This window comes from Populus nigra, chromosome 7, assembly GCF_951802175.1.
Source record: "Populus nigra chromosome 7, ddPopNigr1.1, whole genome shotgun sequence".
Lineage (NCBI taxonomy): Eukaryota > Viridiplantae > Streptophyta > Magnoliopsida > Malpighiales > Salicaceae > Populus > Populus nigra.
Window position 1 is genome coordinate 8,462,690 of NC_084858.1, and position 24,199 is coordinate 8,486,888.

The 24,199-nt window shown below is 32.3% G+C and overlaps 3 protein-coding genes across 5 annotated transcripts; 2 read left to right on the forward strand and 1 right to left on the reverse strand.

Annotated features, from left to right (window-relative positions):
* Positions 1 to 3,974: 3,974 nt before the first annotated feature.
* On the forward strand, positions 3,975 to 6,311 carry LOC133699093 (protein trichome birefringence-like 43). Its single transcript, XM_062122232.1, has 5 exons — positions 3,975 to 4,311; positions 4,770 to 4,944; positions 5,341 to 5,516; positions 5,637 to 5,795; positions 5,911 to 6,311. The coding sequence occupies exons 1-5, from the start codon at positions 4,058 to 4,060 to the stop codon at positions 6,215 to 6,217; spliced, it is 1,071 nt and encodes a 356-aa protein (XP_061978216.1). The 5' UTR covers positions 3,975 to 4,057; the 3' UTR covers positions 6,218 to 6,311.
* A 6,312-nt stretch (positions 6,312 to 12,623) lies between these two features.
* On the forward strand, positions 12,624 to 21,076 carry LOC133699091 (probable LRR receptor-like serine/threonine-protein kinase At1g07650). Of its 2 annotated transcripts, XM_062122228.1 has the most exons (24): positions 12,624 to 12,884; positions 13,041 to 13,215; positions 13,351 to 13,422; positions 13,503 to 13,571; positions 13,668 to 13,739; positions 14,123 to 14,194; positions 14,287 to 14,358; positions 14,761 to 14,832; positions 14,922 to 14,993; positions 15,082 to 15,153; positions 15,259 to 15,330; positions 16,007 to 16,078; positions 16,186 to 16,251; positions 16,376 to 16,441; positions 16,523 to 16,561; positions 16,707 to 16,765; positions 16,923 to 17,314; positions 17,417 to 17,612; positions 18,204 to 18,350; positions 18,615 to 18,733; positions 18,942 to 19,152; positions 19,249 to 19,489; positions 19,823 to 19,973; positions 20,279 to 21,076. In XM_062122228.1, the coding sequence occupies exons 1-24, from the start codon at positions 12,644 to 12,646 to the stop codon at positions 20,660 to 20,662; spliced, it is 3,204 nt and encodes a 1,067-aa protein (XP_061978212.1). In that variant the 5' UTR covers positions 12,624 to 12,643; the 3' UTR covers positions 20,663 to 21,076. The 2 variants fall into 2 exon arrangements, with proteins under 2 accessions (XP_061978212.1, XP_061978213.1); XM_062122229.1 differs by lacking the exon at positions 12,624 to 12,884 and having other exon boundaries at positions 13,068 to 13,207.
* On the reverse strand, positions 17,408 to 23,737 carry LOC133699094 (uncharacterized). Of its 2 annotated transcripts, none has more exons than XM_062122233.1 (2): positions 23,151 to 23,737; positions 17,408 to 17,848 (listed from the first exon to the last, which is right to left on the reverse strand). In XM_062122233.1, the coding sequence occupies exons 1-2, from the start codon at positions 23,337 to 23,339 to the stop codon at positions 17,642 to 17,644; spliced, it is 396 nt and encodes a 131-aa protein (XP_061978217.1). In that variant the 5' UTR covers positions 23,340 to 23,737; the 3' UTR covers positions 17,408 to 17,641. The 2 variants fall into 2 exon arrangements, 1 of the variants encoding a protein (XP_061978217.1); XR_009843233.1 differs by lacking the exon at positions 17,408 to 17,848 and adding an exon at positions 22,796 to 23,057.
* Between the last annotated feature and the right edge of the window lie 462 nt (positions 23,738 to 24,199).

The window sequence follows — 24,199 nt, forward strand, 5'->3', positions numbered from 1 at the left end:
ATAATCCATTTGAACTTCAGCATCAGAACTTGCATACTATATATTCCTTCGGTAAAGAATAAACAGCTTGCTAGATAACATAATATGATTTTAATCTTTGGAAAGTTGTTGATGTTAAGTTTCCAAAACATATACTTAACCGGAAACGATAAATTTAAAAAATTTTAAGGATCTTATTAAACATATTTAGAGTAGTACTTTAGAATTTATAAAAAAATTACTTGAAAATTAAATGTTTTTCAGCTTTAAATAATTATTTCAAGACTAAATTGTCACAAACCACAAGTTATTTAAATATTTAGCCTCTAACAATAATCCACACAAACCACTAATAGAAAATCTCCTAAACCCATTTAGGGGAGAGAAAGGGTGCTAACTCTTTTCTTTTATGTTTTTCAAGTGTTCTGTAACTTACATCGTTTTTGTACTACTGTATATTATATAGAAAATAAAAAGCTTAACATTTTATTTATAAGAAAACTTCAAAAATCTATAAATGAAAAAATATCAATTTGCCCCTAAATAATATCACATATATTATTTCATGATAATTTTAGAAATTTATTCAATCAAGTTCCTACTTGATTTTTCTAGGTCTAGAATTGTAATTTCTTCTATAAATTATGCTCAAGTCCTCAATTTCTAAAACTTATTTACAATCAAGTCACACTTGATTAATCATCTTATTTTAATTTCTGACCAATGATTTTTATTTATGTAACCCATTAGATTCTCTAATAAGATGGCTCAAATATAAATTACAACAATGCCATCATACATGTATTATATATTTTCATCTAACCAGAAACCTCATCTCGTTCTATTTTAAAATAACATACTTAAAGTTTATTTAATAAGAAAATTTCTTTCCAATTATTGTTTTTTTTTCATTTTATATTTTATATTAATTGATTTCATCATCGTGTTAGATTTTTAATATTTTTATTCACATCGTAAAATTTTAAATCAAGAGTTTATAGTAGAAGACCAGAAATTACACATGCAATGAAAGTTGTGAGTAGATACATAAGTAATTCAAGCAAATAATATCACAAAGCAATCAAGTGGATTTTAAGATATTTGAAAGGTTCTTTAGATATATCTCTTTGTTTCACAATATCATACTTGAAGCTTGAAGGTTATATGGATTCCGATTTGGTTAGTGACATCAATACCAGGAAAAATACTACAAAGTTCATATACACTTTGGTAATATAGTTGTATGTTGGGCTTCGAAACTATAAAATACTACAAAGTGGTTATTATCATAGTTTTAAAACCTGATTAAAAGGGTCAACCTGAGGCAAGCAGATCAAGTTAACCATTGACTTGAGTTACATAAGAATAAAAACGGTTATTATCATAATTTTAGAACTCGACTTGAGGGTCAATCTAGGGTAAAGCCCAGGTCATAGGTCAAGTTGACCATTGATCTCTATCAATATAAGGATAAAAATGATTATTATCATAGTTTTAAAACTCTATTTAGAGGTCAACCTAAGGTAAGACTCATGTCACAAGTCGGGTTGACCATTGACCTGGATCAACGTAATGATAAAAGTTGTTATTATCATAATTTTAAAATTCAACTTAGGGGCTGACATGTGGCAGGGCTCGGGTCACAGGTTGGGTTGATCATTGACCTAGATCAACTTAAAGATAAAAATGGTTATTATTATACTTTTAAAACCTAAATTAGGGGTTAACCTAGAGCAAGTCTTGGATCATGAGTCAGGTTGACCATTGACCTGGGTCAATATAAGGATAAAAATGATTACTATTATAGTTTTAAAACTTGACTAGAAGGTCAACTTATAGCAAGGTCCAGGTCGCGGGTAAGGATGGTCAACCCAGGTTGACTGGATGATATAAAGAAAAAATAGTTATTATTATAGTTTTAAAACATGACAAGTGAGTCGATCTAGGACACATCTTGAGTCACAGGTCAGGAGTGTTAACTTGGGTTGATCAACATCAATATAATAATATAAATTATTATTATCATTATTTTAAAACCTAACCTAGAGGTAGACCGGTGTAAGACCTGGGTCACGATCCAAGAGGGTCAACCTGATTGACCCAAATCAACATTTGGATAAAAGTATCATAGTTTTAAAGTTTGACTCGGGGGGTCAACCTAGGGAAAAGCTAGGGTCAAGGATTAGAAAAGTCAACCCGAGCTGTCCCAAATTAAAAAAAAATCAAAGCAACCTTGTTTTGTCCAAAAAAGTTTTTTTTTAAATAGATTTTTTATTCGTGTTTTATCTTAGATTGACCACGGTTTTTTACCAAGTTAGGTTGGATCAATCCTTCCTCTATTTTTTTTTAAACATGAATCGGTCTAGACCCTAAGTAAAACGGGTCCTGGCTAATGTATGCTAAATATAAAATAAAATAAATTATCCAGTCTAGTCTAAAGCACATAAAAAAAGGATAATTATTTATTCATTCCAGTCTAGTCCAATCAATATTGAATAACATACCAAATACTATGAACAATGGAAAATTTGTAAATCCATCCCCTTTTTTAATAAGTTTAATAGAAAAAAAAAAGTCAGCACTAACATCATAAAAGTGAGGCAAGCAGTCTTACCAAAGGTATGAAAGGTGATGATTTCTTAAAAATTCAACTAGCATGGAAATAAGGCTCCTAGGTTGGACAATTGGTTAATCAATTGGTCCTAGTAATCTCATTTATTATCCCTAGCTAAGGTAGTTAATAGCTTATACTTGGTTCTTGGTATGTCAAAGTTGTTTGTGGCTAGTACCTGCAAAAGGTCCCCTTTAATGGAGTTGAGGACTCTCTGATATTTAAATAAGTATCTTTTTAGAGAGAAAAAATACAAAAATATTCTAGAGAAAAAAACTCTAAAAGTATATATATAGCAGAGAATGAAAATTATGAACTCTTGTTCTGAAGGTCTCATTGTGTATTTATAATCCACAAATCTTGTTATTTGTGAAAAGGAAGGGCTGTAGCGTAATTACCCTGAAAGCATTTAATGAGGGACAAATATCTCTTATATTTATATTAATGTTCAATGGAAATATGGTAGGTCCTTAGAGGATTTTTATACACCTAAAAAGATCTAAACACATGAGTGAAAGGTGAAAGTTTAGAGGGAGAAAGACTGGCAGTAATTGGAATCCAAGTTGAGCTACACCATTTAGTAGAAGACAGAAAGGAATGCAAAACAATGTAAAAAAATTAAAATTACAATTAAAAAAAAAACATAGATGGTTTCTACAGGAATTCACAATATTTTTTTTATTTAGTGATTTTTTTTCTTTGAATTAATACTTTTGTGGCTAAATTATTAGTTGTCAATTGTTTCTGATATGCTAATAAATAGCTAAATTAAAAAATAAATAACCAAAGTAAAAAATACAGGGAAAATATGAAAAATGGATGGTAATTTAAAGTTATACATCATATTTACTTTTATCTTCTTACTTTTCAAATAATAACTTTTTGACTCCTTTATATTTTAAAAATTGAATTTTAATAAGAAATTTAATTTATTTTTTCAATCCTTGGTTTGAAAAAAAAAGAGAGAATTTTGGATTTTAATGATTAAAAAAATAAATATAAGTTGATATTAATTCTTACCATCAAAATAATTAATTTTAAAGTAAAATGATATATATATATATATATATATATATATATATAACTCTCACAATTGAGCTTCTGTATCCCACAAAAACTAGAAATTCATAAAAAAATAAAAAAAAAACTGTTTTCTATAAAAGTATTCCAACAAACTATATATAGGAAGAACTTAATCCAAATTAATTATCGTAATATCCTAGTCAATTAATTATTAACCATTTATGCTAATATTTGTGGGTCAATTGATATTCTATCACATCCTACATATCGTACCCTAAGTGATAGTCTTATTAATTAATACTAATTTTAAAGTGAAAATTCAGAAAAGAAACAAAAAAAAAAACTCTATATAAACATATTGAACTACCACTACAACGTTCTTCATGTTCACTATCATACAAGTCTTGTGAGCTGCACCTACTCGCCTCTGTCTCTCTCGCTCTCATGGACGTGGGTTCTTTTGCCATTAGAGCAGCACTGCTAGTTGTTTCTCTAGCTGTGCACCATAGAGGGATTGCAAGAGGTGGTGGTTGTGATCTTTATAAAGGGATTTGGGTTCGTGATGAAGCATATCCTCTCTATGATGCCTCGCGATGTCCCTTCATAGAGAAGGAGTTTGACTGTCTGAAGAATCGTCGCCCAGACAGAGACTATCTCAAGTATAGATGGCAGCCCAAGGCAGGGTGCAAGTTTCCAAGGTACACACTGTTTTTTTCTCTCATTTTATCATCGAACTGTTAATTATATCCATATATAATGGCCATGGCTGCTTAATTTTGTGCGTGATTGGATTTGGTAACTGTCGATCTGTGGCCTTGCTTGCTAGCTGATCACTTCGCAATTTACATACATCACGTGAAAAAGACAATACAATTGCAAGTGAAGACGATGACATATATCAACTTGTATAATTTATCTGAATTTTGAAATTTTTTTTTTTTGTAGTTAATTAAGTATAATTTTATGTTGAAAAGTGACATTTCAACGTATTAGGAGAGTCCTTTCCGTGGAGAGAAGGGCTCTGTCTGCTGTCAACTAAATCCATCCTTTGAGCTAATTCTTAATTTGTTGTTCTTTAGCAACACAAGTAATTTGACAAGAATTTGCTTTCCCTTTGAAGGAATTTCGTGTTTGCTGATGGATCCATATACTGTAGGTTTGATGGCGGTCATTTCTTAGCACAAATACTTAAAGGGAAGAGCATCATGTTCGTGGGAGATTCACTAAGTTTGAATCAATGGCAATCACTCACTTGCATGCTTCATGTGGCTCTACCACAAGCTAACTATAGCCTGGTCAGGACAGGAGAGCTGTCCACTTTCAGCTTCCCTGTGAGACCGAAATCCTTAATTGCTCCTGCCTCATTCCTCGTCTCCATGCATTCCTATTTCTGTTTTGTTTTTTTTTTAATTGGATCATGTGGGAATTAATTAATTGGTTGCTGCATCTTTATCATTGAAAAACTGATCAGATGGTTTAATTTTTTATATATACACACAAAAAAAACTGTATGATTCCAATTCCGATTTCGTGGAGGAAATATGATTTTATTCATCTTCTTTTATATAAAAAAGAGAGTAAATCTGAAGTTTTTGAAGGATTTGACGTAATTAATTAAGCAATATCTATATATGCATTAATCACCCAATAAATACCATAATCCATCATCCTTTAAACATGTTGCAAATCATTTTCTAAAAAAATACAGTGATTTGTGATCTTTGCAGGGATATGGGGCTAAAGTGATGTTCTCCCGCAATGCATTTCTAGTTGACATGGTAAGCACAAGCCATGGGGTTGCTCTTATGCTTGACTCCATTAAAGGTGGAGATTTATGGAAAGGGATTGACGTTTTGGTCTTCAACACCTGGCACTGGTGGCTTCATACAGGGAGAAAACAGCCGTGCGTGGCCCATTTTTAACCCTCGATCCTAGCTAGCTAATGGTGTCATCAGTCATGTATAAAACTACTTTAACCCAGCTAGAGGGGCTAATTGGCTGTTTGTGTGTGTATCCTTCATAGATGGAAGTTTATTCAAGTCGGGAATGCTAGATATCAAGACATGGATCGGCTGGTCGCATACGAGAAAGCCTTGACTACGTGGGCTAAATGGGTCGAGACCAACGTAGATACTGCAAAAACCAGAGTCTTCTTCCAAGGGATTTCTCCAGATCACATGAAGTAAGTTCATACCCATGCACAGCCTTCTTTCAATCTGCTGGACACGACACTGTGCAAAACATGTTAGCTTGTCCATGCATTGCGATTAATTTCTTGTTGATTAATTGGCGAACAGTGGAAGTGACTGGGGAGAGCCAAATGCAAGGAACTGTGAGGGGCAGAAAGATCCGTTCTTCAAAACGTACCCAGCAGGACATCATCCAGCACAGATAGTTGTTGAGAAAGCAATAGGCGCAATGCCGAAGCCAGTAGCAGTACATTTGCTCGATGTCACGGCCCTTTCACAGCTGAGAAAAGATGGCCATCCTTCAGTCTATGGCGGCCATGGTGAACACAGAGCTATGGACTGCACCCACTGGTGTCTAGCTGGGGTTCCTGATACCTGGAATGAACTTCTGTACGCAGCTCTCCTTCGAAGTTAATTATAAACACCTGCAGTAAACAGTAATTATTTATTTTTCTCAAACACGTTAATATTGTTTCTTAAATAAAGAAATCATTGCCATTTGGATTAAACGAATCTCCTTAAACATGAATCCCATGCCATAAGTAAGTTTTGGATGCGTGCCGATGCAGTGTTATATTTTTTATAAAATAAAATAAAAATCAGTTGAAGGAATTTTATAGTTTACCATTTCTTTTTGGCTTATATTATAAATAAAATAACACTACCGGAAAGTAGGCAGATCACATTGGGGCCGGGAATGTGCACGGCCCAGTCCAAGTAAGGCCCATCATCAATTCATTAGTCATGCATCAATTGAAATCCTTTCATGACCTCATGGAATCATGCTCAACTCTTCGCCGCAGGTCGAGCAAAAACATTTTCAATGTAAAACTTATGTTGGGGTAAAAAAATTCTAAATTTCAAGTTATTGATCACATTAATAATTTAAATAATATGAAAATAAAAATACAGTAATAATAAATAAATTAATAAAAAAATTGAACCTAAGCCTATCTAGATTATCAAATAACCCAATATTAATCTAATATAAGGTAAACCGTGAAAAAAAAAACAAAGTAAAACTAAAAGAGAACAACCTGAAAAAAAAAATAAACAAGTAAATTTAAGTGAACTGCTTAAACTTTGTTTAATCTCTAAAACTTGCAACCCGTTAAATTATGGACCTGAGTTCAATGAAGAAACTTAACTTTTAACCAATTAAATTTTGAAGGATAAAATTATTGAAAAAAATATTAATAAAAAAATTTGCGAAAGCCAAAAAATAAGGATGAAATTTGAGAGAAAAAAACTTAAGGAGGATGAAATTTGAAAAAAAAATAAAAATGATCCAAAACAAAATAAATTGCGATTAAAAGAATGAGTACCAAATTGTAAAGATTAAAAAATCATAAGGATGAAATTGAAAAAACACTTGTAATTTGATAGATTAAAAAAATGGTAGGGAAAATTGTTGAGGGCTAACCCAATAGAATAAAATCATAAAAAATATAAGAAAACAAAAAAAAGAATAAAAATAAGAAAACATCAACTTAAAAAATTAAAAAAAAAACAACCTAAATGAATCTTCTAAATTTAATTTAATTTCTAAAACTCACAGTTCGTAAAATCTTGGACTTAAGTTTAATCAAAAAGCTCAATTATCAACAAATATAATTTTGAAGGATGAAATTGTGAAAAAATAAATTAATAAAAAAACCTACAAAATAAAAAAATAATCAACAAAAAGAATGAGGATAAAATTTAACAGAAAAAAACACAAGGATGATGAAATTGAAAAAAAATGATTACAAACAAAATAAAATGTAATTAACAAAATAAGGACTAGATCTGAAAGATTAAAGAATCATAGAGGGTGAAATTGAAAAAAACTTGTAATTTGATAAATTATTTATAGATTAAAAAAAGATGGGGGATGAAATTGAAAAAACTTATAGAGGGCTAACCCAATTAAATAAAATCACAAAAAAAACACCAAAAAAACATAAAAATTAGAAAGTAGCAGCTTCATAAAAGGAAAAAAACCATGCAAACTCGGATGAACCTCCTAAATATATTTTAATCTTTAAAACTCACAACCCACAAAGTTGTGGACTCGAGTTCAATCAAGAAACTCAATTCTCAACAAATTTAATTTTAAATGATGAAATCAATAAAAAATATCAATAAAAAATACTTGAAAAAAAATAACAAAAAGAATAGAAATAAAATTTAACAGGAAAAAGTGCAAGGAGATTGGAATTTAAAAAAAAATTAAAATGATTATAGATAAAATAAATAGTAATTAACAGAATGAGAACCAGATCTGAAAGATTAAAACATCATAGAAGTAAAATTAAAACATATTTATAATTTTATAGATAAAATATTAAAAAAAAAGTTAAAATTAAAAAAAATATAACAAGGAAACTTAAAAAACAAACCAAAAAAAACAAAAAAGAAATCCATAAACATTGGTGCATGCTAGCAACAAGAAAGCATCTACACGTCTGACATTCATTCCTTTAATCATTAAATTCTTCTTGTGCTTCTTCGTGATCTCTCGATGATAATCCAAAAAACCTTCTGCATCTTGTCTAAAATATTTAAAAATTATTATCTTTGAAATTTTAGACCAAGTAAAATAAAATAAACTCAATTATTAATTAATTTAATTTTAAATAATAAAATCAATGAAAAAAATATTATCAAGAAAAGCTTGCAAAAGCAAGAAAAAAAAATGAGGATAAAATTTTATAGAAAAAAAATTGAAGAAGAATAAAATTTGAAAAAAAAATGAATTTTAAAAATGAACACAAACAAAAAAAATAACAATTAAAAGAATGAGAACCAAATTTGAAAGATAAAAAAATTGATAGGGGATGGAATTGAAAACCATTTGTAATTTCAAAGATCATACATGGATTAAAAAATTGTAGGGGATAAAATTAAAAAAACAATGGTAGGCAAATCACAAAAATTAACAAAACTAAAGGATAAAAACATCACCTTAAAAAAATAAAAATAAACCAGATGAACTTTCTAAACCTGATTTAATCTCTAAAACTCATAACCTGTGAAATCTTGGACACAAAATCAAAGAAAAAAGAAATGAGAAGAAGGAGAAAAAGAAATGGCATTTGACACAAAATCAGCGACGCATTAGGTATGCACATACGCACCATCATGTTTAGGGCGCCATGATTTACCTAACACTGCCTTGAAAGACGATTCTAGTTAGCTGAGTAACCCCACACGTGTCACTTGAATGTCGTCCACACGCTAACGCGTGCAAAAAGGCGCTAACAAGTTTTTTTAAAATAATATTTAATATATAACTATTACAATAATACCCAAAACAACCTTCATATTTCTAATAAAAACTAATGTAAAATAATTGTTGTTTTTGTCTCCAAGGTGTCAAAGTGGTTGCTTCATTCTTATAAAAATAAAAGGACAAGAACACCCCCATATCAAAAGCTTTAGAATTATTTATTAAAGTGTTAAATTTGTAATTGCACTGTGCATTACGATGAAAAGATAATTTTGACTGCCAAATCTTATTTCACATTATTTTTTACAAGGACAAGTTACTGTTACTTCTTGGGATACAGTAACTTCACTGGCAAACTTTATATTTTATTTTATTATATTATACATCAACTTAAATAAAAGATTATTATATATGCTTTATATTTTATTTTATTTTATGCATGTCATGTCATGTCATGTCATGTCGGTATCTTATTTTTTTCCTCTTTCACTCGCAAGGATGTGAGTGCATTTCGGATCTCGAAATGCATAGCGATAAAGTAGTGTGAAAACTCTCTCACAGAAAATGATTGATTCGAGACAAACACGTGTAGGCTTGATATAGGCTGTGTGTATAGATAGGTTTACGTACATATAATATACGATACTAGCTTGCAAAGCTCTTGAAAATTAATCGTTGCTTCAAATAAAACAAAAGATTGATTAGAATATTAACTATTAAGCACGTAGAATTAGAAATAACATTAACACCAAAATAAATATCACTGAATATAATATATAGTCAATACTAATTAAGTGTGAATATAACTTTACAAACAAAAGATATGTTCGGCTATATTATTGATTAAGTTATCTTAAGCCCATACTCCGTCGAGATTGTTTGAAAATGTAGTTATTCTCATGTTTTTAAAAATTTTAAATTTATTTTTGTATGTTTTGGATCGATCTAAAAAATAATTTTTTTAAAAATAAAAAAAATATTATTTCGATATATTTCGGCATGAAAACAATTTTAAAAAGCAACCGCAACCGCACGCGAAGAAAAATAAATCCAATGAAACAAAAAAAATACAAGTACTGTCAACTTAGTTTATCTATCGTAAAGATAAATCTTAATTGAAAGCTAGAACATGAATTATATAGATTGATATTTATTTACTTGTACATCAATAATAAAAGTATTTTTTTTCCTTAAAAAAGTAATGATTTAAATCCATTGATAAAAAACACAAACTCTTAGCATAACTCCTCCTTTTCTCATCAATAATTTTAAAAAAAATATATATAAATAAAAAAAGAAAAGAGAATTAATTGCTCGAGGGGCAAAGAGAGAGTCAAAGATCGTTTAGGAGGGAAAGAAGCAGTGATGATGATGAACAAGATAAGTGGAGGTCAATTTTGAGGACTGGACAAGAGAAGCCAGCTGGCGATCACACCATCCCTCTTTTGTTTTCTCTTGGAGCCATGGAAGCTAGCTAGCCAGCCATCAATCACATTCATGCACTTAATTCCTCTCATAATATTTATATTGCTGGTTCTGGTTCTTCATGCATGATCGATTTAATACATTACGTAAACGAGTGATCTTTCTTCCTTTTAATCCAGTAAAATTTATTTTCATACCAAATTAATCCAAAATATATTTATTGTTCATAAGAAATATCTCAAAATACACACCGATCTTCAAGTACGATATGCTAATTGTAAGAAATTTCTTGATTATTGAATCCTTGATTTAGAGCTTGTTTGAGAGTGTAGTTGTTGCGGTTGCTTTTCAAAGTGTTTTTATGCTGAAATTAATTAAAATAATATTTTTTTTATTTTTTTTAATTATTTTTAAGATCAGCGCATCAAAATAATCCAAAACATAAAAAAATATTAATTTTTAGTAAAAAACACATTTTAAACTTGTAAGGAACAAGTTTACACCGCATTCCCAAAAAAATATTCGTAATAGTAAGTTTTTAAAATAATTTTAGGAGTTGAAGAGATTTTATTTAAAATTTGAGATTAAGAACAATATTATATATAATTCAAAAAATTAAGTGTTAATTAACTAATTAGTAAAAATCAATAATTTGATTTGGCTTGGTTTAATTCGAAAAAGAAAAGATGCTAATTCGTGAACTCCTGGTCCTATTAGTTACTGTTAATTTGAAGCGTGCAAATAAACAACTCGTTCTCAGCCTGCAGACGGCATGGGGGCAGTGGGGGCCCACAAAAAGAATCAAATGAAGTATATTTCATGTGTAAACTCGGTTTTGACTCGCAGAAAAATTACGAAAAAATTAAAATAAATATGTTTTAAAAATAAGAAAATAAATTTGGGGAGTTATAATAGAAATGAGAAATAAAAATGAAGAAAAAAATTGGTGAAAATATATCGGTGTAAATCCTTATTAAAAATTGATAACATTAATGTAAAACAATAGCAAATCTATAAATAAAACAAAAGATAAAATGAATAAAAAAAAATCTCAAGGATTTAATAAAATAACTAATATGATTCTAGAAATAATTGGATGAGAAAATTCAGATTTTAATATTAATTAAATTATTTATTGATCAGTTTTATATTATCAAACATAATTTTTAACCTAATTATTAAATTTTACAAGAAATCTTCTGGTATATTAATCTATCTCGAATTAAAAGCATAAAATAATCAAAGTTTGAAAATACCGTGCAAGAATATCAATCTTAATTCCTAAGATTCTTGGACATCATAGAAGAGAAGATTCTAGCATAGCAGTGGATCGATCTATCACAAGGTCTAGACTCTAGATACAAATTAAGATTATAGCATGTATTTTTTTTATTTTTTTTTATTTTTATTTTTTGATTTACGTGGGGTGTCCGGGCCAGCTTGCGCGCACCACGACTATTCCCCACGGCCCACTGGACATCCTGCAAGCCCAGGGGCAGGTTAGGCACCGCGGGGTGACAGACGTGCACATAGAGGATCGAACCCGGGACGGGAACGGAACAAGTCACACGATTGACCACAATAACTAATCCCTCAAGTGTTTTTTTTTTTTTAAAAATATATATATATTTTACACGATCGATGGCTGTCCATGTTATCCAACCATACATGATGCATTAATTGATGGTACAAGAGGTGACTGCTGTGCTCTTATATACTAGAAAATTATGCTAATTTTTTTTAAAATTATTTTTTATATTAAAACATTAAAATAATATCAAAAAATAAAATAATTAATTTAAAATAAATAAAAAATATATATTTTTTAAAAAATAAAACTCAAGCAAAGAGAGAGAGAGAGAGACCCAATCGTTGTCCCACGAGTGCCGACGCAGTGTTCCAAAAACGCGTAAAGGAAGGATATAATATCTTTTTAGTAGTTTAGAGACTTTTGACCGCCGCAAGTCAAAATCAACCCATCAATCAAATCATATGTATTATTATTAATCACGGCTTCACTGCTAAAAACACAAATCATTTTCGTTTAGATTCTTATAATATATATTAATTTTTATTAGTAAATTATGATTTAATATTAAAAATTATAGTTAAAAGTTGGGCTAAGTATTCCTGTCACTGTCACTGTCGGGGCTCCTTACGTACGTCCATTAGAAGACACAACTTTTTTTTTTATTTTTTTAAACTATGATAAACGCTTTCTTTATTTCCCCAACTCTCTCCTTCCAGACACTACTGGTCCCTGTCCAGGCAAGCAGAGCTCTGAGCAAACCACGGCTGAAGAAGAAGAAGAAGAAGAAGATGGGGGGTGCTTGTAATTTGGCAAGCAGTCCACAACTGCTCCTGCAAGTATCCATCATTTGTTCCATCACTCTCCTTTCCTTTGGACTTGCAGCTTCTGCTTCAGCTAAGCTCCACTCCCAAGAAGGTAATGTACTGTAATCAATACAGCAACAATATCTTCATTCCCTGACTGGATCTCCAAGAAACACAGCATCTCATTCTTCTATATATCTACTCTTTCCTTGGATATGAAAGAAAAATGCCCATGTACAAATTAAGGGGTATGTGTTTTGCATTGCAGTTAGGGTATTAAGAGAAATAGGGAAGAAGCTGGGGAAGAAGGACTGGGATTTCAACAAGGATCCATGTAGTGGAGAAGGGAATTGGAGTATTTTGGACGAGAGGAAAGGGTTCGAGAACAGTGTCACTTGTGACTGCTCTTTCAACAACAATTCCTCTTGCCACCTAGTAAGCATGTACTGCTCCTCTTCCCCCTACCAAATCCAGTGATCTGTGTGTGATTATAGTTCAAGTCATGTTTTGCTTAATCTATTTCTTGGAAGGATGTCTTGGGCTATGTGTTCTAATATTTCTGTAGAAATATCTTGCAGAGCTTTAAAGTCTCAGAATCTATCGGGAATCATTCTACCGGAGTTTTCCAAGTTTCGCTACCTTAAACAACTGTGAGCAACATATCAAACATTTCTAAAGTTTTCGTTACACTGAATTGCTGCTGTTGATTATGCACTTAATTGTCAAGCAGGGACCTTAGCCGCAATCTCTTCACTGGTGTTATACCTCCCCAATGGGGTACCTTGCGCTTGGAGGAGTTGTAAGGGCACCCACCACATCCTCTTCTCATCTCTCTTCTCGATTCAATGTAGATGGTTAACCTGAAGTTTCATACTTTCCTAACGTATCTATGCAGCTCTGTTATGGGGAATCGGTTGTCAGGGCCATTCCCGAAAGTCCTCACCAACATGACCACCCTCAGAAACCTGTATGTTGAGTTCTCTTTTCTCTGAGTCTGCAATCATCTATGATTTTTAGAGGCAGTGAATCATCTGTTGAGGGTTCATTGTTTACATGCTGGCACTTTGCCAGTCAAATCATTAAAGATAAGATTGGAAACATTTTAAAGAAGTTTTGTTAATTCTGGTTCTCTAATTGGAGTAAAAAGCATTTCATTTGTTATTGATTTGAGGCGGAGGCTGTCTGACTCTGACCACCTTGGCATGCTAAGAGGACAATGTGAACAGTTCATTTAATGAAAGTTGGCAGATTGACCTGTCCTTAGCTAGGCTTTAGAGGTTTTAAGTATGGATTTGAATCATTCAGACTGTTTATTGTGAAGTGACATTAACACATCCATTCCTGTTACAGGAGTATTGAAGGAAATCATTTTTCAGGACCCATTCCACCTGAAATTGGAAGACTGATCAATTTAGAGAAACTGTAATGCCTTTTCTTCATCTCCATGCTTATTGATTCTAGATATTGTATCATATAATGTTACTAAAATTAACTTTAATGTCATTTATCTCCAGTGTTTTCTCCTCAAATGCATTGACAGGAAACTTGCCTGCAGAACTTGGCAAGTTGGTCAACTTGACAGATGTGTAAGTAGACTTTTTTTTTCTCTCTTTTAATTGATTTCACAGGTCTATTAACCAAACAAACAGTGATTACTCGGCATTTTTTATGCCTTCATCTTTCGATTTGCCTCGGCTGGGTGGTTTGCCGCGTCTCATATGCAATCAACTTCTATCTCCACAGGAAATATAGCTGATTTTGATGCCAGGATACTCATATTTAACATGTTGGGATTGTTTAGATCTTTCAATCTTCTATGAGGATAATTTAACCATGCATGGTGATCAAATTCAGTGGAAATTATGTTATTGGAATTCTTTTAAATATTGTTTTTCATATGTGTTCTTCATCATTTTATCTGAATTTTATGGTAAACAATACTACTTTCAGAACACTCTCTGAGTTTGTATTTCTTTGGCACCTTTTAGGAGGATAAATGATAATAATTTCTCAGGAAAGATACCTACTTTCATCAGTAAATGGACAAAGGTTCAGAAACTGTGAGTTTCCAACATTTACCTCTTTATGCTCCGTTTTTTTTTTTTTTTATAATTGATGGATTCTTTTGTTGTTAATATATTTATTACAGGCATATACAGGGTACCTCTCTTAAGGGGCCCATACCTTCTAGCATTGCTTCCTTGACCAAACTAAGTGATTTGTAAGCAATCAGAATATCTGCATTTTGTCTTTCATGTACATATAATATGTTTATTTACAGCATGTTTTCTGTTCAATGATGCTTGTAGGAGGATTAGTGACTTAACAGGAAGAGGGTCTCCCTTCCCACCACTGAGTGATATGGAATCCATGAAAACATTGTGAGTTGGAGCTCTAATCTTATGTGTTTTTCTGCTATAACTCTTATTCTTTGATTTGTATTTGACGTAGATAATATATACATGACCAAAATTTTAAAAATGCAGGATATTGAGAAACTGCTTAATATATGGAGAGATCCCAGAATACGTTGGGCAGATGGAAAAACTGAAGCACTTGTAAGTGGTTCCATATAGAGGGTGTAATGATTTGCTTTCAAAACAATCTTTGTCAATATAGTTATCGTTCACTTTCTCAAGAAATTTTATTGAAAATTCCCAGAATGTTTTGGATGTCACTAAAAAATATAAAATGAATCTCCATGATTCATGGACTATATTTGGAAAAGAGACAGATAGGCTTTTGCTATCTTAAAAATGATGAACATTTCTATAGAATTGGGGTTCTTGAGGTCTCGGTCCATCCAATGCAATTGAATACCCTGATCATCCACAGTTGAACTTGGACAATCGTTCTTGTGTGGCATCTTATGGATCGTAAAACTATCACGGTATCACCTCTCAAGCTTTGATACTGATGTTGAAAAACTAATTGGCAGTGAACTTGAATGTGTGCCTCTTCGAACCTTAATGATGTGCTTTCAAAAGTTAAGATTTTCCGTATAAATCACTGGCTCAAATGTTATCCTCGAAAACAATTTGATCGTCTGTTTTTAAGCTTTCAGTCGGAAGTGCAATTATGAGCTATGGAAACACCCAATTTACTACATGACATATGCCTTGTGAAGAACCTGAAAACTGATATAAGTAAGCTGCACACATAGTTTCTTCTCATTTATTCAGTTGCCTCCCCTCTCTTTTCCCCTCTAAGTACTTTCATTTCATACCAATGTAGAGATGTCAGCTTCAATAACCTCAGAGGAGAAATTCCTTCGACATTTATCCAACTGGCAAGAATAGATTTCCTGTAAGTTGATGTGGTGTGTGTGTATATATATATATATATATATTTCATATATTTCTTGGTTGTAAGCTTCTGAGTAGCCTAATATTTGTCATCTTTAATTTTTCTAGGTACTTGACAGGAAACAAGCTCACTGGGTCTGTTCCTCCATGGCTTCTGGAAAGAAACAAGAATGTGTATGTCTAGTTCCTCCAGATTCATTTTCCAGCTTGAAGTTCTACTCCTACACAAAGTTCTATTCCAATCTTCCAGAACTTAATAGATGATAATGGTTTGAAGTTTTTCCATTGGTGTCTTCAGGGATCTTTCTTATAACAACTTCACCTGGCAAAGCTCAAGTCCAGATGAATGTGCACGAGGGAGCGTGTGAGTGATCATTAAAATGTTTCTCTTATTTTAGGAAAAAAACTCTTATTTAACAGTGAACCATTTCATTCACTTCTGCAGGAACATAGTGGAGAGCTTCTCGCCGTCAACAATTAAATCGTAAGAATTTTGAAACCTTACTCAATTATTTGTTATAAGACGTTGAAGGATATTTTCCATTTCTCCTCCTCATCATTATTTAAGAATTTAACATCATGTGTCAGTATAATCACTTGAAGTTTCGTTTTCTCAAAATATGTTGCAGAAGTAAAGCCCATTCATGCCTGAAACAAAACTTTCCGTGTTCTGCTTCCCGAAATCAACGTGAGTAGCCTAAAATACATTTTATTCCACAATGTCTATGGGAGAAGCCTACCTATCAGTTGATTTAACTAGTTTTCCATTTCTCTTCTGATGATTATTTTCTTTTGGTAAATATATCTCTATCTAAATCCTTTTTTATTTTGTCAATATTTGTCAGAACACTATTCCTTGCATATTAACTGTGGAGGTAATGAGATAACTGTCGATGGCAACACCACTTACCAAGATGATAAAGAACCAAGGGGTGCTTCTATGTTTTACTCCCACCCAAGCCAAGAATGGGCGTTTAGTAGCACCGGCAACTTCATGGACGATGACAGTGAGGCAGACGCCTATACTAAAACCAACAAGTCTGCTATATCCAATGTCTCTGCTACCATTGCACAACTATACACAACAGCGCGTGTTTCTCCCCTTTCTCTCACTTACTACGGACTTTGCCTCATGAATGGGAATTACACAGTAAAACTTCACTTTGCTGAGATTATTTTCACAAATGACAGTTCATTAACTAGTCTTGGGAAGCGTATATTTGATGTTTACATCCAGGTAACTAAACTTTTGTACACGATCCTAAAGAAATGAGTGTGCCTGAATTTTATATCCATACTTGTTAACTAATTAGTACTTGTGCCAAATCTGTAAATATAGGGAAAGTTGGTTCTGAAAGATTTTAATATTGAAGATGAGGCTGGAGGTGTTGCCATACCCCTTGTAAAGACATTCATTGCAGCAGTAACACATCATACATTAAAGATCCGCTTGTATTGGGCTGGAAGAGGGACAACAGGCATACCACTTAGAGGAATTTATGGTCCTCTAATATCAGCTATATCGGTAGACCCGAGTAAGTCAGATTCAAAGTTCATCTTCACTTTAAATGTCATTGCACTTGAAAGTTGACAGCTTAAACTTAAAAAAGTTCTGAAGCTGTAATGGAAAGTTTGGCTGGGCCACTGTATGAATCATTTCCCATAAAAGTGAAATTTGTTTCTGGTAATGTCTTCCAATGAGGTCCACTCTGGTCAGGTAGCTAACACATATTTGATGTCCTTCCATCTCTGTCCCCGTCATTTGCTGCATCTGAAAAATGTATACGAACACATGGCATAAGGATCTATGTTACTTGTAATTGCACGTTGACAATTGTATTCAGCAAGGTTTGCTAAAAATGCTGAACAGATATTGGTTTTAGAGAGGCTAGGGGATGAAATATAATGACTTATGAATGTCCCAAGCCATAGGACCGATTCCTAAAATCAGGACTGAAGCACTTTTACTACTACTACTGATACCTTGTGATAAAAACTTTTCAGCTGTGCTTTAAACCATCCAATTAACTGATATGTTTGTATCTAGTGAGTTACATTCTTTAGATTTATTCTTTTACTCGTTACTATAAATTGACCCATTGATAGCAGTTTCTCTACTTACACAGACTTTAAACCACCTTCAAATGGTAGCAAAAGGAATGTAGTAATCATAGTGACTGGAGCAGTAGCTGGAGCAATTTTCCTTGCCTTTCTGGTACTAGGTGTCATGTGGAGAAATGGCTGGCTTTGTGGCAAAGCCGCTGCAGATAAAGGTATAGGTATTTCTTTTGGGCTTCTTATAAAGGGGAACAAAATATAACAAGTTTTTTTGGAATCTTGGATTACCAAATTCAATCCTCAATTCTCATTGCATTTTCCTTTGAAGATTTTCTGTGATTTCCCTAAATGTTCTCCTTCAACATTTTCCTGTGAACTTAAAATACTCTGTTCGATATTCTCTTAAAGATACTCATAATAGAACTTTTTCTATGATCATTTAAATATTCTCTTTGACATCCAAAACTGTGGTCTGACAGAGCTTAAAGGCCTAGATCTGCAAACAGGACTATTCACGCTTAGACAGATGAAAGCTGCCACCAATAACTTCGATGCGGAAAACAAAGTTGGGGAGGGTGGTTTTGGTTCTGTTTACAAGGTAACTGCATGGTTGATAGGTTCTTTAATCTGTCCTAAATATGTTCTACAAGTTGGCGGTGGAAAAACAACTACAAGAATTGGTCAAATGTTCTCCATAAATTTTTGGATTCTTTCTAGTTTTAGATGTAGGGCAGCAAATAAAGAAAGCAATGCTAATTATTAACTGTCCATAAGTTTGAGTGGGAACTTTTCATTATTGAATGCAGGGTTCACTATCGGATGGAACCGTGATTGCAGTCAAGCTACTCTCCTCAAAATCCAAGCAAGGAAATCGTGAATTTGTGAATGAGATAGGAATGATATCTGCACTGCAACATCCGAATCTTGTAAAGTTGTATGGATGTTGTGTTGAAGGAAACCAATTGATGATTGTATATGAGTACATGGAAAATAATTGCTTATCCCGTGCTCTTCTCGGTGAGTTAATTTCTTTCTTCTATCAGAAGCATTTTGAACGAAGGCATTTTGTTGGGATTCAAAAATTGATTGTTTTTTTTGCCCCCATTATTTCAGGGAAGGAAGCAAAGTTCAGAATGAAACTGGACTGGCCTACCAGGCAGAAAATTTGCCTGGGTGTAGCTAAAGGTTTGATGTACCTGCATGAAGAATCAATAATAAAAATTGTGCATAGGGATATCAAAACTAGCAATGTGTTGCTTGATAAGGAACTCAATGCCAAGATTTCTGATTTTGGTTTGGCAAAGCTAAATGAAGATGACGATACCCACATCAGCACTCGCATTGCTGGAACCATGTAAGTCTCCACCAGGACATTGTATATTTTCAAGAAAGAATCTTTATCTGTCATTTTGTATCTCATGTCTCCACCCTCTTTCAGTCAAATCTCTGGTTTCCTATAGATAGGCCTAAACCCTTTTTTCATATGGTGGCAGACATAACTTTTTCCAGTAGACCGGTATCAAGGCTTTGAGCCTGCAACCTACTGCATATTTATTTTTTTATGATCATAAGCCCTAGCATTTACATCTCTTGATCTTTTATATTATCATATAATTAAATAGTGACTGTGTGAGAACGAAAACCAGGGATTGTGTAGCAAGCTGAACCACCTTTTTTTATTTTTCAGTGGTTATATGGCTCCTGAGTACGCAATGCGTGGCTACTTGACCAACAAAGCGGATGTTTATAGCTTTGGAGTTGTTGCTTTGGAAATTGTCAGTGGAAAGAGCAACACAAACTACAGGCCGAAGGAGGAGTTTGTTTACCTTCTTGATTGGGTAGGTTTATACTCTTTTAAGTTTTCTGTTTCCTTCTGTCAGAAAGTGATAATCCCTTGTTTGAAAACATCACATACTAAACAAATCATTTTATAGGTCTTATCAATCTTTGCATATAATGTTTCACATGAATTCTCAAATTATTCAACCTCATAAAAGACTGTTGTCTTATCCGCCAAGGAAAGCTAGCCGATAACTTATATCTACATTTGTCGTTCTTTATTTCCGCTGCACTTCCTAAACTCATTTCACAATAATGAATGCACTATAGCATCCTTATTTGGATTTATCTGGGATTTTGTCAGGCCTATGTTTTGCAAGAGAGAGGAAGTCTTTTGGAGTTGGTCGATCCAGAATTGGGGTCAGCGTATTCTTCAGAAGAGGCTATGGTGATGCTAAATGTCGCTCTCTTATGCACCAATGCATCCCCAACTCTTAGACCGACAATGTCTCAAGTTGTGAGCATGCTCGAAGGCCGAACTCCTGTTCAGGACCTTCTTTCTGATCCTGGGTTTTCAGCAATCAACACAAAATACAAGGCTATAAGAAACCACTTCTGGCAGAATCCTAGCCAAACCTATAGCATGTCTATAAATGAGTCGTACCGTACTGATTCCACAAGCTCAGGCGTAGAACCAGAAGATGCCGGCCGTCTTCTGAGAGTTAGTTCGGTAAAATCTAATTCGTAAATGCTATATCATAAGCATTATCTTGAACTAAATTGCAGAGGTGGGAAAAGTCCCAGCGTATATTCTTTGTTTGTAACATAGCTAGTCTCATCTTTGAACGAATTCTCTAGAAGTTTGTTTCAACTGGTAAGCATTGCAAAGAGAAATTGAGCGGCTGCTACTGACAGGAGTCGCAGGACCAGAGCATAGATGGAACATTGAATGACGCCATAATCCAAAACGACAGCTGATAAATCGTTATTTAGAGTTTATATAAATATTATTTTAAGATTAGATATTATTTTTTTGCTTTGAATATTTATTGTTGTAAATTATAAAGTGTTTAATTGTCTAGCTTCTAATAGTAATGTACACGAACTACTAGTAAAAAACATTCTAAATTTTTTTAGAAGAGAAAAATTGTTATATACTTTACTCATTATCATTGGAAATAAAAGGCATAATATTTTATTTATAGAAAAATTTAAAAAACCTATAAATAACAAAATATCAATTGCCCTTTAAATAACATCATATATATTATTTTAGGATAATTTTATAAATATATTCAATCAAGTCCTTACTTGATTGTTTTTAAGTCTAGAATTATAACCTCTTGTATTAATTATATTCTAGTCTTTAATTTCTAAAATTTATTTACAATCAAGTCACACTTGATTAATCATTTCATTTTAATTTTCGATCAATGGTTTTTATGTGTGAGATCCATTAGATTCTCTAATAAGTTGTCCATATATAAATGATAATTCTAAATAAAATATGATTAAATAAATTAATTTATTATCAATTTAATAATTAATTAATTTATATTTGAAGATTAAGTGCAATGTCTAGCAATCTGTCATGATCCTTTAAATATTAGAAAAGTTATAAAATCTTTTAATGATCAATTTCTCAGTATAATTATTATCTCTTAATCAATAATGTTTTGATTTAGATATTATATCATGGAATGTGTCTACTCTGTCGAATTATATTTGTTCTCAACACTATATTCATTGATTCTTTTAATGAGATTTGAAACTCTTTTTGAATCTTATTATACATTGCATAATGAATTACAATCAATACTAATTGAGAACAAATAAAATATTTTTTCTAATTTATCAAGGGTGATGAATTCTCTTTTGATAACATAAATACCTTTATATAGTTTATATTATACACAATATCTATTCATTTATTACCATTGATTAGGACAATGTATAGCATGATTAAAACATAACACTTTCTATATAATATAACTTAGTGATCTCAAGTTTAAGAATCACTTAAACAACCATCACGTAAGCCTTTCCATAGACACGAGTGATCTTTTTATATGGAATTCTCATGCAGGTCAGTTCAGTGCACATGTTATCCTGCAAACACCTACATATTAGTTCTAGTTATATCTCATACATAAACTTAACAGAACATCCACTTCTTTTCATAAAGAAAGGAATATAATATGTATTAGTCTCAACAGCTCTAATTAATATCAAGTTTTAATAGAGTATTGACCTAAACATTTAGGAATAATGCTTGAATGCAACAAGAATCCCACAATTATAACATTTTTATAATTTTATTTACAAAATATTTTTATCCCAAAAACTTTATTTTTATTCTAGATTCATTAATAAAACATTTAATGGATATTAAAAATTTATTAATAAATTAAATATATTAATATGAATAAAATCAATATGACGATGTAACCATAGTAAAACACATACATTAACAGTACACCTACAGGAAATATTGGCCTTTAGTTTTCTGGATATCTAGTATAGACTCAACTCATCCATTCAAGGAATGCAACGCAAATAGAACTCCCTAAACCCCATGGCCATAGCAACAAGCTCCTTTTATCAGAAAAAAAATCAGCTTGAAAAGAGGAGTTTTTTGTATATCATACCGTAGGCACTACTACTATAGTGTTCAATGCATTTTTCTTTACTCTTTGTGCCTACATGATCAGCCACTCCCGCCCAGTTCCCTAATTCGTACATTTCAATTCCCTATATATGGAACAATAGACATTGCAGTGAAGACTAAAACTTCCATCTAAACATATAAAAAACGCTCAAAACACCTCTAGAAGCAGCATTTCTTCATCTGCATTCCAGTCAAGGGGGAAAAAGAGAGGAAGATAGAAATGAAAATGAATAAAAAACATGTTGTCAGCATTCTGACGTTATAGTTTGAACACTATGCCGTGCAGGAATCAAGTCCATGTAGGTACTCGAACTAGTTAAACCATGAAGAAACGAATGCGATACAGAAGTGACCGTTTGATGCCACGAGAAAGAACAGTTCAGTATGGCACAGTTATGAAATTCTAAACAGAGATGAAACAGGAAAGCCAAAATTCCCATCATATTTCATCAAACAGAGCAGCAAGGCTCCCACACTGATACAGGGACGAGCTCAGTGCCACATTAAAGGAAGAATAATGAACAGAACAGTGCAAGATAACAAGTTAGTTAGAAGGAGAAGAACTGACCATAACCCTGTAAGGGTGATTGCTTTTATGAGGTCCAACCTCAGCTCCTACAGAGAAGCACTCTGCACCCAGGCCAAAATCAAGGCACTCAGCACATTTGATACGGACCTTCCCTGTTACATCTTTCTCGCAATAATTGCGATGGTACAGTGCCCTTTTCCCGCCACTTCTTCCATGTCCTGAGCACATTAAAAAGTAAAGAAGAATACGAAGAGAAGGTCATAAGAATGTGCGGGCAAACAAAATTATACATCCTTGTGATGCTCTGGAGAACAAAGAATTTGAGGAATAGCAGCAGCATCAATTCTCATGACTGCTTTGAAATATTATTCAGTAATCAGTACCACCTTAGTCATCTTGAAGTGGTCTCCCAATTACAGTTCTTAAACCCCCTATTAGATAAGAGCTGCAAGACACCCTAATAGATTCAGATAAAGGGTTAGCACCAAAATTTGGATAACAAAATGCTTTGGTGTCAAGATCTCGAAATTTCCAGATATCTTCTGGATTTTGGATAGAATTTGTTGTGAATGTTAGGAAAGAAAAAAACAACTTTGAATTTTCCTCTTTCGTATGAAAATGGAAGGAGTTACTGTGTTGCCAAACAAAACTTGAGAGATGATTGGGCAAGGCGACGCGCGCTTCAGCATTTTTTTACTGGGCCAAGCACGTAGATCTAGATGTTTGCCCTCTTTCTATAGTCTTTTAGTTTTTTAATTATTTTTTCTTAAGTTTTGATTAAAATTTACTATATATAAAACAATTAAAACTATATTTAAAATATTATACAATTAAATATCATTCAATTTTGGCATAGTTTTCAAATAAGATTATAGCCTTTTAGGATAATATTGGTAATTATTTCACTAATTATTATAATTTTTTAGAATGTGATCTTGAATATTTAATAAAATAATTTTTACATAATTATCTCAAATAAAAAAAATTATTGAGACTTTCTTTTTAAATCATTATAAGTGTTTTTTTGTTTTTTTTTTTTAAAACCCATTTGAATTGTCTTTACTTTATATTTAAATAACATGCTACTA